A 15,828-nucleotide genomic window follows, 5' to 3' on the forward strand; every position below is an offset into this window, starting at 1 on the left:
TATGCTATACAATCAGTAGTATTGCCATAGTTTAAATGGCTATCCATTGGAATGCCTAAAAAAAATTCCTGCTGTTTTCTCACTTTTCCTTGTCCACTGTAGGTCTTGCTACTACGCAGTCCCAAGAATGTCACTTTATTTTGTATTGGCCCTTTTGGTTTATATGAAACATAGCTGGACCCAGATGGAAATACACTGCTCTTAAAATTACTTTGATGACTCGGGTTTAGCTTTTGTTTCTCCCCTTATGCTTGATGAGTGTTTCCAAAGCTCAGCTAATAGCAGCTCTGTGGGAGTCCCTGTACCGCGCAGCTTGTTGAAATACAAGATACATGCCACATCTTAAACTTGCTGTGTGCACACGATATGTTTCTGCCCTATACACTTTTGGGGAAACGACACTTTTGGGGGAAACGGCGCTGCCAAGCCAAATTCTTCTCGTTAATGAGAAGTGGTACATCATGCAAAATTCTACCACACATTAAAAAGCCGAGGATGGAGAGATGACTTAGAGAATAGTCTGTCTTTTGAGAGGGCTGGGATTGCGTTCCCATTAAGCAACTCACAGCCACCTGCAACCCGTTTCGGTTCTAGGGGATCCCATGCCCTCTGGCCTCTGAGGGCACCTGCATGCATGTGGTGCTCATTAACTCATGCAGGAACACACGTATTCACATAAAAACAATACATAAAATCTGTGAAAACTTTCACAATATTCTTGGACTTACAGGAAATGGGCCATAAGGAAATGACTAGTTGTGAGGGAACGGTTTGTGCTGGAGGGCACTGTTACCAAAGTTGGTGAAAAAAATTATTCTAGCTGACAAGGCGCAATTCATATTTGCACATCAAAGCACAATTTGATAGTGACAGACTATCAAAGTTATGCTGACGGCGACTAATTGCATTGGGAAACATCCGATGAACAGCTAAATTAAAAAAAAAAGAATAAAAGATAGTCTGCATTCTAAGGCTCCTGCAAATATAAAGAAATAAAAACCCAGGGAAGATATTCTAAGTTGCTAACGTTAAGGTGGTGGGTCCCGGTCACATACGTTTTTAAGGGACCTAGAATATAATCCCTTTGGGACCCCGCGGGCGGCCCGCACGGTGCTCGCCGCTAGGGGCGCTGCGCCGCGCGGGCGTGCTCGCCCCCGCGGGGGGTGGGAAGGCGGCTGCCGGGAAGAGCCGCACCACGTGCTTTCGGGGAAACCAGCCGGCACCGAGAACCGGCTCCTCTGAGAGGAAATCGAAAAGCGAAAGCACCGACCGGCAGACAGCGCGCAGGCGCGGGCCCGGGGCTTTCCCACCGCTGCCCCGCCCCGCCCTCCCCGCCCACTCCCGCTCACACACCCCCCCCACGCCACGCACTGCGCAGGCTCGGCTCTTGGGTAGGTGGGTGGGTCTTGCAGGGAGCGGAGGGCGACTTTCCTTCCCCCCCCCCCCCCCTCCTCCCTCGCCACCCAGGCTGATCGCAATAGCATGGAAGAATAAAGGGAGGAGAATACCTTAGTCACTGGAAAATGATTCTGACTTTGGCTGAGGAACAAAAGCACTGGGCCCTGCCCGCGGTTTTTATGACTTTCCTGAATCTGGGATGGCAGCATTCTAGGTAGAAGTGGGGAAGACCAACCTAACTGGCACATACTGCCAGGCCTCTTCAGTGGGGACCCACGACACCCGTCTTCCGCACCCCAACATGCAGTTTGTGCGTAAACCCCGCAAGACAGAGCCACGTTTCTTTCTCATGCTAGGAACACTGGCTCGGCAGGATAATATGCGGAGCCCAAGACACATGGAAACGTGGGGCTAAGTGCAAAACCTCTAAGGATTTTGAGACCGCAGTGGAGCGGAAATTCAAGGGCAGGGTCCTAAATGCCCTGCCCTGCAGAAGCCATTCCACACAGAGGAGCACAGGGAGGGGGCGTTCATTTCAGAAGAACCCTTGTTACACGTTCATTTGAAGAAAAACTTAGAATGAAGAAGCAAATTTTATACCGCCGCTTTTATATTTAATTCCTGGCTTGGGCAATAGAATCCAGCGCCTTTAGCTTTCCCCACAAAGGCCCTACAGAATTTGGTTCCATCTGCCTTTTTTTTTTTTCTTCTTCTCATTTTATCCCACCCTGTCCGTACTTCACCAGGCTCCTCTCCCATCCCCCACTTCATGGGTTCCTGAACCCCAAGTTTTTACCTACTGGTCTTTGGGACCCTAACTAACTGGCTGAGTTCATAGGTTGGCGCTGGCCTTCCCGTGTTTAGCTGGGTCTTCGCTGGTCACTTCTGATAACTTTTTATAACCCTCCAAACACTACATCTGCCCTTCTGTTTCCATCTTGCCGTACCAGAGCACAGTAATTCAGGAGAGACTTTGGCTATGCTCCGACTCACACTTCATGAAAGCAACCAACAGCCCCCATGCGTCTCTGGGTCGTGCTCAGCGTCTTTCACACGTACACGGAATGACACGTAGGACGACTGAGCAAGTTAACGCAGAAATTTCCGTCTTTGTGACTCAAATGGGAAGCCCTGCAGGAGACGGGCATCCTGGGTACAGAGCTGTCCTCAGAATTTTTCCTAGTGCCTTGCTGACCTTAACACTGGGGGTAGGGATCCCGGGTCAGTTCAGACCTTCCACAGGCCCTTATACCTCTTGCCCTGGGTGTTAGAGTCAGAACAACCTCCCTCCAGTATGTAAATGAAACCAGTCCTTTGTACCGCTGCCCCCCCCCCCCATTCACCGCCTGTTTACCCTGTCTAGATGGCTACTGTATTTCTTTGCATCGGTAGCATAGAAGATGCTTAAGGCAATGACTGTAAATCCTGTTGTTTAGGCCTGCACGAGTATCAATGGACATAGGTTTAACGAAGGCAGAGTTAGGGAATATTTTGGGGACACTGGGTCCACCTGCGAGCAGACAGACATGGGAACTGTGAGGTACACCCGGGAGAGACCGAAATCAAAGCGAAGTTGGGAGTTATTAACACCTACGATTCGAGATCGTTTTTTCAGAGCTTGGAAGTTGAGCTCGTGGTGAGATTGAAAGGAAGTCCGTTCTGCACGCCATATCAAAAGCAGGTGTGTTGGGGTTAGACAGGCTGTGTAGAGAGACTGGTCTGTGAGTTTAGGGTTTGTAGGTATCACAAACAGAATCCTAACTTGGTCTTTCAGGCTAACCAAGAAACAGAGGAATGAACCATTGTTCTTCTTGTATTCAAACACGGTGTTATTAACTGTCTGTTAAGAGTAGATTGTGCTGGCCACTAGGGATAGACCTGCTAACAGGGCTGTCATTGTCCAATGCTTGCAGAAGCCACAGGGGACGTGCAGTGTGCTGGGGAACTTAGCTGTGGAAAAGGCGTGATCTGAACCTTTCTCCCATATGCGGACACATGCGCACTTTTGACAAGAAGGCTATTCAGAGCCTGAAGCATGTGTAAACATTATCAAGGGGAGAAGGGTTGACGGGACAAGACTGGAGACTTGAGAGACGGAGCAGAGGGAGGGGAGGGAGTATGAGCTTCACAGACATTCGAAAGACCTGTTGAGATTCATGGTCCTTACTCAAAGTTTAATGTTAGATATACTTTGGAGTTATGAACCTTTTTGGCAGTCTGACAAAAACCTATGAACATCTTCAAAGAATTTTAATGTCTTTAGTTGAATAAAGTAAAATTCATAAGATTAAGAAGAAAACCAGTTTCAGTGAAATATATATATATATACCTAGTGAACTTGGACATACATAAAACCAGACTGACATCACCTTTGTGACACGGAGCAAGTGCTTTCCCACGAGTGGCCTTAAATGGATCTAGCAGTGGGTCTGATTCACACAGTTTCTAAACTGTGCTTAGCGTATACAGTGACTATACTGTCACAATGACTGTTATATGAGATACAGGTGGTATGAGTTGCTGCCCTCAATTCAAAGTTGATGGAGAGTTGAACTCAGCTAGAAGTTAGTGGAAATAAAGCTATCAGTTTTGCTGTTCGAATTCATGAGCCCCGGAATGCTATCCCTCTACTCGAGTAAAATGTGGAGGGTTACGGGTCACCCAAAGATTTGAAGCAGGAGTGAAGGGGTTCCATTTTTATTATTTACGACTGTATGATGTCTGCATGTGTGAATGCAGTCAGCACATACGTACACAGAGCCCACGTGGCGGTCAGAGAGCAACTCTCTGGAGCAAGTTTTCTCTTCCCACCGTGTTTTTGAGGAGGATTCTCTGGTTTCTGCCCGGCTGCACACTCCAGGCTGGTCGACCTTTGAGTTTCTACACAATTCTCCTGTCCCTGCCTTCTGTCCCACCGTAGGTTACAGATGCAAGCGGCTGCCCCAGTTTTATGGGAGCAGACCCAGGCTGTTGGGCTTTTGTGGCGAGTAGGTTTATTTCTTTGTAGCTTTATCGCAGCGTCCTCTTCCTGAGGATCCAGATGGCTCAGGTCTATGCTTATGATTTCATAACTCATGGATTTGTCCGGATTCATACTGACTCAATAAAAAGAGTCCATTTCCCTGTCTATTAATGATCCTGACAAGTCAGATTTTGAAAATGCAATCTGTTGAATCACTAAATGTTCTTGTTCAGCTTTTAAAAGATATCTGCCCTTTGTCAGAGATTGGGGCAAATGTGAACAGCACCCAATTTGCTAAGTCTGAACCGTGCCATTACTCAGTAGTACAGAAAAGTCCTATGCTTGATCCAGAACGCTATCGCCTCTCAGGGAGTGCACGGGGTTCCTGAACCATGAAGGGTGAGGAAAAATCCCTTAGTTGTGGAGGCCAGAAGACAATCTCGAGTGTCATGCCTCGGGTTCTACCTACCTTTCTCTTTCCCCTGAGGTACCATCTCTCACCAGCCTGGAATTAGCCTACTAGGTGAGGCTGTCTGACCAGTGAGTCTCAGGGATAGATACCACCTTGCCAGCTCTGGGGTTACAGATGGATGAGTGTGTGTGTGTGTGTGTGTGTGTGTGTGTGTGTGTGTTCAACGTGGGTTTTCAACCCTAAACTCAGGTCTTGGCACTAGCGAGAAAAACAGTTTAGTGACTGAACTATCTCCCTGGTTGAAGTGATAATATTAAAAATGATTTGGAAAATGTGTATCTGTGATTGGTCCGGGACCAGTGACAGGAGAAGGGAAATATTTGGAAACCGAATCTAGATCTTATTATATTAAAAGCATCTGAGTTGCCACCAGCTTGTTACGGACTGAAGATTTGTGCCTCCCAAGTTCACGCGCTGAAGTTGAGGTTTAAGTAGGAAACATGCCCCCCACCCTTCATTTGTACTTTGAATGCTCAGTCCTGGGCACTGTTTTGAAGGTTTTGGATCTTTCGAGAGGTGGGGCCTGGCTGCAGGAAGTAGGTCATCCGCCTTTGAAGGTTGAATCTACTTTTAGTTCTGACTTGCTTTTCCTTCTGTCTGTCTGCCACAGTGAGAATAGCTTGGCCCTGTGTCCCCTTGGCGCTGCTCCTCCAAGGTGTCCTCCAGCACGATGGACGGAAAGCGAGAGCCAGCCAATACTTCCTCCGTTCTTCTGTTCGGATTTGGTCCCGGAGGCTCTAACCTGTGGCTCTCATGAAGAGAAGCTCTCGGGAATGGGCCTGTCACCCTCATCTGAGCTCCCAGGACACTCTGAGAACTATGGTGACACCAGGCCTGGAAGAACGGGACCCTGCCCCTGCGGCTCCTGGTCTTGTACTTCCAACTTTCAGGGTGGTGAGAAATAAGTTCTTGTTGTTGGAGCCCTACAATCCCAATACTTCTACACCAGCCTAAATTAAACCACAGGTCAAAGGAAAACCCTATGGTGGTAGAGTTTGGCGGGGGAATATGCTCTAAATTCCATCCCATTGCATTTCCAGCTTACGTGGCCCAGTTTGAACTGGACTAAATAGGTATCTCTAGAATGCTTCTGGCTAAATCCTGTTATGCAAAAAGAAGATACCTTGAGGGAATATCTTGCAACCCTGGGGTTAAGGACTTGGTTCTGGGGGCTAGTGGTCACAAAGGACCCACCCCCAGGTGCTTAAAACTGCCTGTAACTACAGCTTCAGTGAGATCCAATTCCCCCTAGATTCCAAAGAAACTTGACTTATGTGCACATACCTGCCCTACACATGGTTAAAAATCATATAAAATAAGCTTAAAAAGAGAACTTATTTTAATTTTTCTGGATGTAAACAAAAATAACCACTTATTGAACTCACAAGGTAACTTGTGCCTCTGTTCAAGAAAGCAAGCTTCCGTGTTCTCTCTGGTAGCACAGATAACACGTGAAAGCTATGAACGCATAGGAACCTTGGCGTTCTGTCAACCAAGCTTTATTCTGAAAACCTTTTCACAGTGTCTGCTAGGTAGGTAAGACTTTGTGGTACTTCTGATAAGCTTCTAAAACCGTTCTGACATCTTAGCTAGTTCAAGGCAACATTTCCTGGTAGGAAACTAGAAAAACAGATCACTGTACTGCCCAAATTTATGGTATTTCTGTCAATTCGACGGGTCAGTTTCAGGTGACTTCAGGAAGCTGACTTCCAGAGGGCAGCAGGAACTGAGCATGTCCTGTAGGTGACGTGGTCCTTATTGGTCACATACTCAAGACTACCCAGAGGGACAAAGGGGTAGAAGACAGGCTTGGGACTAGGGCTGCTTCACAGAAAGAGCCTATGGCTTAGTAGGGGATGTGAGCGAATAGCAAAGACAGGGGTAATTGGCTGTGTGTGTGTGTGTGAGAGAGAGAGAGAGAGAGAGCGAGCATGAATACATACATATTCCTAGAACGGCCAAAGGCAGAGTAAGCAATGACATCACAGACCACAGTTAGGCTGAACTGGTGCCCAAAGGACACCTGGTGCCCAAAGGACACCTGCCACTTCTCTCCACCAGCGAGAATCAAACGCCTTGCTCCTCTGAAGTCTCAGATGAAGTTACCAGGACCAGAGACTCGTGGAATCAGAAGGGATGGCTGAACCCCTTCAGTCCGACATGTTCTCGAGATGCAAACTATGCAACCTGCAGGTGACGTCAGGAATCCGAGGTCCAGGCTGCCATTTGCTTCCCGGCCTTCATTTCCTGAGACTTTTCACCCATCTGTCCACCTTCAGTGCCCCTTTAATGTTAGTGCCTTTGCCCACCCTACAGAGATGACTCTGGATCCTTCTTCCCACTGAGAGACCCCCATCCCCGGTAGGGGCCCTAGTAGCCGTGAGCATCACGGATTTGCCGGAGCCGGACTGGTAATCTGAAGGCTCCATGATTCACCCCTGTGAGTCGTGCTGTTCCCGCCCCATCATTCCCCACATCTGGGATCTACTTTCATGATTCTTATCTGGTTTTCCGCTAACCCTTCCTGTGGTTTTGACTAATTCAGACATGACACTGTATTCTCGACCCACCCGAAATGGTTAACATGGCTTCCAGGGCCAAATCATAAATAAAACCTGAGAAATAAAATCAGAAACAAATGCATGCAAGGAGGTCTTCTGTTATATTGTTGCTAACACTGGTTTCTTAAAGCTGTTTTCTTGCATGTTTATCTGAAGCTTTGGGGTTTTTTGCTTTTTTTTTTTTCATTCTGGTCACTTGCGCTCCCAGTTGGGGGTGAGAGGAAAGCTTCGGACTTCTACCATTTTCTAGAAACCAGTATTTACAAAGCTGAAGAAATAAATTGTGGGTCTTTGGCCGAGAACAATCCCCGCTGTCAACCGCTCTCTTCTGTGAAGAGTCGCTTTATGCTGTCATTCAGCAGAATACGGAGATTTCATCTAAAAATTGAAAATGGAAAATGATTGTTAAGGAAGCTATTTTGCAAATAAATCAGTTTTGAGGGAGCGAATACTCTTTTGTCTACTGAACAATCTGTAATCTTTCTACCAGTTAACTAAGAATTCATTAGAGTCATTGGGTCTGATCAGTCTGAAATAGGAGTAATTCGAGTAGATTAAAAACTGTGTTAAGAAGTCTACTCACGGGGCAGGCAGAGTAGCTCATTGGGTTAAAGCACTCGCACCGAAAGCCGGAGTTCAACACAGAAACACACACGATAATTACAAACCCCAAATCCATTCATCACACGAAACATAGTAATCTTAATTATTATCTAAATAATTAAAACCTTTTAAAAAAGGAACAGAATGTAGCAAAAGTTCAGTTGGATCTAAATAACTTGGTATATTCAGGACATCCAACATTGGGCTAAGCTATGCAGGGCAAGCAAGGACTGTCCATCTTTGGAATTCTTAAAGAATACCGTTCGACTTCCAGCCAGGTAGCAGCTTCCTGCGCATCCAGATCCCTGCAAGGTTTCGCTCTGATGTATTCCTATTTGGTAAATTGGGAGTGGTGAACCCTTTGACAGCATTGGGGGATGGAAACAAATAGAAAACATCCCAAGTAATGTTATCGATGGGGACACAGTTCTTAAAAAAATATTTATGTTCGAGCTGGAGAGATGGCTCAGTGGTTAAGAGCACTGGCTGCTCAAGAGGCCCTGGGTTCAATTCCCAGCACCCGCATGGCAGCTCACAACTGTCTGTTACTCCAGTTTCAGGGGATCCGACACCTTCACACCAATGCACATAAAATAAAGTTAAATAAGTTATTTAAAAAAATACTTATGCTTCGATTGTTCTTCGTGTTCTAGGGCCACAGAGACAGGCTGTGCAACAACCAAGAGAAACCGGAACTCGTGGTTCTTAAGGTAACCGCCAAAGGAGACTTACAGACCTTGGCTGCACCAGGGAGAGAAGTGTAGGCATATTTGGCCCTCTGGTTTTGTGGCAAACACCGGAAGGCAGTTCTCGCAAGCGCCAGTGTTTAGCAACGTGCATGCCACCTAAGCAGCACTGGCTGTTTCAGGCTCTTGAATTTGTGCTAGCAACCGCGCTTTCTCTTTGCCCAGGCGGTGCCGCAACCCCCTATGTTTCACTTGGCACCTTTGTTTCATTGCCAACACCCCAGACCATTGAGAGACGAGAGACGGGAGGACGTACGGCAGTTTCAATCGTGGCGGGGCTCAGGTTTTCTCTCAGCACAGCGTATACGCTCGGGGACATGGGGAGAAGGTCTGAAGGAGACTGCGGCTCCGTGGAATCACTTCGGCTTAAAGAGATAACAGGAGAATATTACAAGGATTATAACATAATAGCTCATGGTAGCCTGCTGTGTCCGGGACTCATCTAACACTTCATCTCTTTGTGACAATGAGCTTGCCTGCTTCATCATTTCCTATCAGAGCATTCAATCTGCTAGGCAATACATGGCATATAAAAACGCCGCTTTATAATTCCGGCCTTAATAGACGGGAGAGTGTGCCCTGAAGACTCGCTTTATGCGTTCAAAGAAATGAGACATAAAATGCTTTATTGGGCATTAAAAATGCTTTATCTTCAGTTATATGTACTCCGATCTGCCCTTACATCTTTTAGGAAAAGGCTTTTGAAAAAAAATAAATCAATTCAACAATAAATATTTTACGCGTGACTAACGTTACTCACATGGTTGAAATGGGGATAAAAACTGAAGGGACATAACCTTTGTCTCCCCGTTCTGTTGGTCTCGAAACTGAAAAAGAAAAAGGCACAATGTGGGGAAGAAATGTTAACGTTATTGATAAAGTTGGAAATCGAACATCTGGGAAAATGTCTACAATGCGCAGAAGAAAATAAATAATACGTTTGTCTTGTAATTCACAAAACAGTCACACAGGTGAACTTGAAATGCATTAGGCAAACAACAAAGCCCTTGGCAGGCTGATACGACTTCACATATTAACGACTCTAAAATGTCTGAGGATAGTTGAGATGGCTTGACTGTCTGCCCTTTAAGTGTGGCAGTAATATCCAATTCATTTGTACATGAGGAAATTTATAGTGTCGTAGTGTGGTTGTCAGTCTATGGGGCGCCTGGGGAATAGTTAAAATGTGGAGCCTGATGAAGGAAACTCATTAGGTGTGTGCTTTATAAGGACTATTGAGACGCCAGCCTCTTTCTTCTCTGTGTCTTGGTCTCATGGCAGGCCTACCGAAAGGTGACGGAATTAACCTCCAGAGACTGGCACCTTCCAAACTGTAAGCCCAACAAACCTTAGTCTTTGGCTAACACATGTAGGAACAGAATTCTTTTCATTAAAACACCGGTCATAAACTTATTACTACCCAGAGGTTTTGAAGCATGGACATCAGCTTGCCTAGAACTAACATTACACCGTGATAGCCACATAGTACTGGTAACGGGCAAACCTTGGTCTTCCCAGGTGCACCATGCCAATCGAATGCCAGTATGGTCTCCCAGCTTTAATTATTCTGCTATTCACTACAGCTGAGGAGCCTTAGAGACAACAGGCTGTTATCCCTTGGTACCTGTAGGGGACTGGGCTCTAGGAACCCTGACAGTCACTCAGTCTACTGTGCTTCAATCCTGTGTGTACAATCGTGCTGCGTTTGCTTTGGACCTAAGCACCCCTTTCTGTAAGCTTTACATCAGTTCCAGGTTGCCTACAATACTGCCTCAGCATAGACGCTGTTTTAAGAGCTGTCAGCCTATACTGCTTATAGAAGAAAGACAAGAAAAGGTCTACATCTTCAATGCCGTTGCAAGCTCGAAAACCTCTTTTTGGTGTCTGGTGGGCTGAATAAGATGTGTAAACTAGGACTAGAGAGGCCAACTGTGCATTCATGAGAGAGAATGGGGAGCCCCTTACCCCAGACAGCTAATTTTATGATTTTCTTTTATGTACTCAATATCGTTGAATGTCTGTTGGGATAGTTGCTCTTCTAGAGCTTTAGGACACATAGGAGAGTCTGGCGAGGCAGGAGAGTGGAACAGGGAGCCCCATGTCTCTTCTTACATAAAGAATAAACACTCCGAGTAAGGAGGCCGGATGGGGTATATGATTCAGAGCTGGATTATTTGCCCAGCATTCGTCAGAGCCTGAGTTCCATCCCTAGCCTCTCTCTGTCTCTTACACACACACACACACACAAACACACACACACAGAGAGAGAGAGAGAGAGAGAGAGAGAGAGAGAGAGAGATCACAGTAGAGTGAAAAACTTAACTCTTGGCTCTCAAAGTTTCTTTGCAAAATGCAGGACTACGGACTGCTGCACTTTCCCGAAAGCTTTGCAGCCATCAGCTCCCTTCCCTGAGCCACAGGCATGCAGCCATCGGCACTCCCGTGGAGTGGCGTTACATTTTTATTTTTAATAATTAAAGCTTCCCTGACGTTCAGAGAGCAAAACAGCCACACTGGCTAGTCTTACAGACCAGGTCGCAATAACACACACCTTTAATGCCAGTGGTCATACTGGTTGGCCATAGAAACCAGGTCATGCGTGCCTTTAATCCCAGTGATGCATTCTTTTAATCCCAGCACTACAGAGGAATATAAAACGGGAGGAGACAGCTCTCAGTCAGTCTCATTCTGAGATTCCTGGAAGCAGGATTGCCATTTCAGTCTGAGGTCAAGGTAAGAGCCAGTGGCTGGCTATTTTACTTTTCGGATGTTCAGGTCGAACCCCAATTTCTCTCTCTGAGTTTTTATGACTAGTACTTCACTCCTGTTTTAAGGGGGACGAACTCCGGGCTCTACAAAAAGCTGGTTTGGCCGTGGTGACGTCTGTTGTAGCCATGAAGGTTACTCTACTAACCACGGACATGGCAATTCATTACCCCCCATTGGACCTGGGACATTACAACATCAAAGTAATAAAAAAGAAGAACTTCCTTCACGTTTCTCTGTTACGTCATCATTTCCCAAAATCTCAGGAGAAAAGTAAACACAGACCTTCGCAAGGCTGGGAGCTGTAGTGTTTGCCGAAGGCTTTGTCTTTGGGAATGTCAGGGTAGAGGTACTTGAGAGGGTTCTCGGGGATGTTCTCAGCCATGATGACCTTGTAGTCTCGCAGGATGTCAGCGAAGGGCAGAGCTGACAGCCGCCCTTTGTTGTAGGGTTCCACAGAGTGGAACCTCACTTCTCCTGGAAAGCACAGAAACCGGGATAATTCAGGTTCTCCGTGGTTATTCCTCGACCCGCATTATCTCCATAGCTAAAAGGTATGGCCTTCTGGAGTCCCATCAGTGTCGACTGTACACGCGATAAAGCGTGCAACGCAGGCTTTCAGAATTCACAGGTACCTGGTTACAGGCCAAGCGGACCATTTCCTGTTCAAGCCAGTGAGGGAGTGCCACGGCGTACCGTTTTCAGAGTGGTCCACCCAGGTGAAGGTGATCCCTCCAAGATGGCTCTCACTGAATCTTAACAAGAATGTCCCGGGCATTTTATCCTTGAGCAGAAGCCGTTCCTTCTCTTTACTTACAAAGCCCATGATGTACCTAAAATTAGAGCAAGGGGTAAGGCATGGTCTCATCTGATTGTTGTTACTTCTCCACTGATTGCATTCATCAAGAATAGGCCTACACAAGCAACTGTACCCAACTCTGATAGCATTACACAATACATGCATATTATACAATACATGCATGTAGTACAGAGGCACAATATATTATTATAGGTTACTCTCTGAAGAAACCACAATTGTGTTTTTCCCCCTAAACACACTTTAAAAAAGAAACGGAAAGAAAATTAATTAATTGGTTTTCGCTGTAGCTTTAGAGCCTGTCCTGGAACTAGCTCTTGTAGACTAGGCTGGCCCGGAACTCACAGAGATCCTCCTGCCTCTGCCTCCTGAATGCTGGATTAAAGGCGTTCGCCACCACTGCCCAGCATGGAAACAAGATAATTAAAGCAGAAAAAAAGTACACCTAAGAAAAACAGAGCCCGTGAACTCACCCATCAATCCACAGGGGGAGAATGTGCTTTTTAATCAGGTCCAGTATTGCTTCCAACCAGGTCCAGAAAGTAAACGGTTTGCCAGGCAAATGTTCCTGTCAGGAAGAAGGCACAAGCATGGACAAGGCCGGTGACTTAAGCTGCACCCTGATAGAACCCACCCTAACTTTTGAGCAGAGCAGGACCTTCCGTTAGGGTCACCCTCATCTGGGAACTCCTCCAAAGCATCGGCAATGGCACGGAGCCAGAGCCGCAGCAAGCAGCGCCATGACAAAGAGCTTCCTAAGCAACACCCCCCCACCCCGGTTTGTACCTTGCAGAACTTGGCCCAGCTGAGGTGACCGTCGCTGTAGTTAGACTGGACTAAAATGAAGGAAAAAAAATAACCAGAAAAAGTTAACAAAAGTGGCACCTTCCGTTCTGTGCCTGGCCTAGTTTCTTGCCCTCCTTCACCGTAAGCACTTCACAAGGACTCGCAATGGAGAGGTACGTAAAATAAACGGGAGTGCAATCCCGGTGAGCAATCCCCGGTGAGAGGTTTGGTATCTAACAGCTTTGTGAGGGAGGAGCCAACGACAGCTTTAGGACGCTCCAGGAATGGGGGATAAGCTGGCAGACAGCAACCCCAGGGAAGCCACCCTAGGGAGGAAGGACAGTGGAGCACAAGGGGCTGTGGGGACAGCGTAACATTGACTGGGGACATTAGAAGCAGCCTAAGGGTGGTGACTTGCCCGCTAAAATGAAAACAATAAGCTTGGAAATCATAGGTAGCAAGCAGCCAACAACTATTTCGATCTAGAACACTATTAATACTATCTAAATTCTAAGAAAACTCCCTTCCTGTGGATAATTTGCTGAAGAGCCTAAGACTACAGTTGCAATCCACACTAATCTATACTATTGCTAGTAACGTACTAATATACTTAAAAGCATTAGCTACTCATTAACAAAAATTTGCCAAAATCTACCACTGCTGTTTATGAATTCAAGATTTAAAAAAATTGTATTTGGTAAGTGTTTAAACTGTCCAAAAGACCAGATGTATCTGAATGCCAACTGATGAGCCAATGGGTGTGTGTGGCAAGCGAGCCAGCATCCTACGAGCCATTCTGCTGCCCCGGGTTCTGTGCAGATCAAACCTTGGTACTAGTTCAACTGCAAACACATCCAGACTCAGTGTGAGCTCTCCCTGGTGCTGAGGGCTCTTGCTTATCAAAATTCAGGTGTCCATAAGAAATCTGGGTAAAGCTCTGACTGCAGTTAGTACAGAAAGGGCTGCTGACGACATCTGTACGGTCTAGACACAGAAGCTTCCGTCATGTGAGGAATTCGGTCATTCTTGGTGTCTTTGAGTTTCTGTTCCATTTCCCGTACTTGGCCCAGCCAGTTCTAGTTAGTTAATGGCAACATGAACGCTTCACAGCCTAGTCAGAGGAAGTGGCTTAAGGACTCCTGAGAACCAGGGGGTGAATGGAAGGGACTGGCTGCAGAGGAGCTCTGGCCGGGCTCACAGCGGGGCGCTGCTGCCTCCTAGCTGCGGAGTGAGGCTGCGACCTCTGAGCCCCAGCCTCCTCAAATCAGTACGATAAATACCGTTAGCCCCGATGAACACTGCGGGTATTAAAAGGAGAAAAACACTTGGGCCTGTCCCTGACGATATCCAGTAGGCATTCGGTAAAGCGTGACAATTGCCAGGACTCTCAGCGGTAGTAGCGTGACTGCTTGCAAACCCTCCCTTGCCCGTCTGCCCTCACCTGTGAGCTTCTCCGCCAGCATGTTGAGCTGGTCTGAATTAAGGCCACGGCCGACATAGGATGAAAACTGCCAGCTCATCACTTCCAGGAGTTGACTCAGCGTGACAGACGGAGGATTATTGAAGAAAACCAAGTTCTGAAATAGAGTCACGGTGACGATATCCGTTAGTTGCATGGGGGAACACCACCATTGAGTACATTGCTGCCCTGATTTAAAGTCGGGGGTCAAGCGAAGTCAACAACACAGATTGTTAAGAGTGAGGTTTTCCGTGCCTGTGTTCCTTAAGATAATACAACTTGGGGATCCATCTTTGCTGATGGAATCACTTGCCATCTCCCAACGTTCTCAGAACGACGAACTTAACCAGCAATCAGCTTCTACAGGTAGTTGTAACCATACAGATAGCCTTCCCTGAAGTGCTATTCCCTGTAGACATGTTCAATTAGCTCATCATGAAAGAGGGCACCGCATCCAGCAAAGATCACAAGACGGGAAGAAGACGAGGAAAGTGGTAGGATTTTGGAGGACACTATTCTCTCTTTGAGAAGGGCATTGGAGGATGGCCAGGGAGGACAGGCTCATGAAGGCATCGAGCTCAGAGTCTGAAGGGAGACTGAGTTAATAAGTCAGCCTCAGTTGCTCGGTCTGGCTTCCTGAGGAGGCTGTGACCTCGGTGTCCAGACAATCACACTGGAACCCAGTTGTTCTGGAAAGGGTGCGTATGGCGGCCTCTGTGGCTTCCTAGCTGACGCTGTTAAGGACAAAGTGTGGTGCTGCCCTGAAGCTGGAGGACGGAGGCACCCCACTTTCCTCCCATGCCCCGTAGCTGGAAGAGATGAGCAGACACGTAGCTCTTAAAGGAAAGAATCATATGGTGTCAACGGCTATTCTTGGCCTTAAAGACCAGAGAATTGGCCGGTGGATTCTTTGACCCAAGAGGGATCTTAGTCCCCGGCAGCTCCTTCTTTGCAGTTGGTCTGCTTCAAATGCCTGGGCATCTGGGGATGAGGGTGGGGATGAGGGGGATGGGGCTAAACCATTGCTCTGTCTCAGGTGCCCCGGCATCCAGGGATGAGGGTGGGGATGAGGGTGATGGGGCTAAGCCATTGATCTGTCTCAGGTGCCCGGGCATCTGGGGATGAGGGTGGGGATGAGGGTGATGCGGCTAAGCATCTCTGTCTCAGATGCCCAGGCATCTGGGGATGAGGGTGAATAGGACTGAGCTGTTTTCTGCATGGTTCCCTTTTAGGAATATTGCATTAAAGGAAAAAGGCA

The 15,828-nt window shown here is 47.1% G+C and overlaps 1 protein-coding gene across 1 annotated transcript in view; it reads right to left on the minus strand.

The window, feature by feature from the left end:
- Positions 1 to 6,361: 6,361 nt before the first annotated feature.
- The window catches only part of LOC121442187 (signal transducer and activator of transcription 4), an 84,223-nt gene continuing 74,756 nt past the window's right edge, over positions 6,362 to 15,828 (minus strand). The window contains exons 17-24 of the mRNA XM_041643629.1: positions 14,553 to 14,688; positions 13,112 to 13,161; positions 12,799 to 12,893; positions 12,205 to 12,341; positions 11,794 to 11,985; positions 9,503 to 9,569; positions 8,999 to 9,107; positions 6,362 to 7,771 (exon numbers count right to left, since the gene is read on the minus strand). Coding sequence (XP_041499563.1) covers positions 7,745 to 7,771; positions 8,999 to 9,107; positions 9,503 to 9,569; positions 11,794 to 11,985; positions 12,205 to 12,341; positions 12,799 to 12,893; positions 13,112 to 13,161; positions 14,553 to 14,688 — 813 coding nt within the window. The 3' untranslated portion in view covers positions 6,362 to 7,744. The remainder of the gene's footprint in view (positions 7,772 to 8,998; positions 9,108 to 9,502; positions 9,570 to 11,793; positions 11,986 to 12,204; positions 12,342 to 12,798; positions 12,894 to 13,111; positions 13,162 to 14,552; positions 14,689 to 15,828) is intronic.

Source organism: Microtus oregoni, unplaced genomic scaffold (assembly GCF_018167655.1).
Source record: "Microtus oregoni isolate MIOR12 unplaced genomic scaffold, Mior012 000087F_ref0000451, whole genome shotgun sequence".
NCBI classification, from domain to species: Eukaryota; Metazoa; Chordata; class Mammalia; order Rodentia; family Cricetidae; genus Microtus; species Microtus oregoni.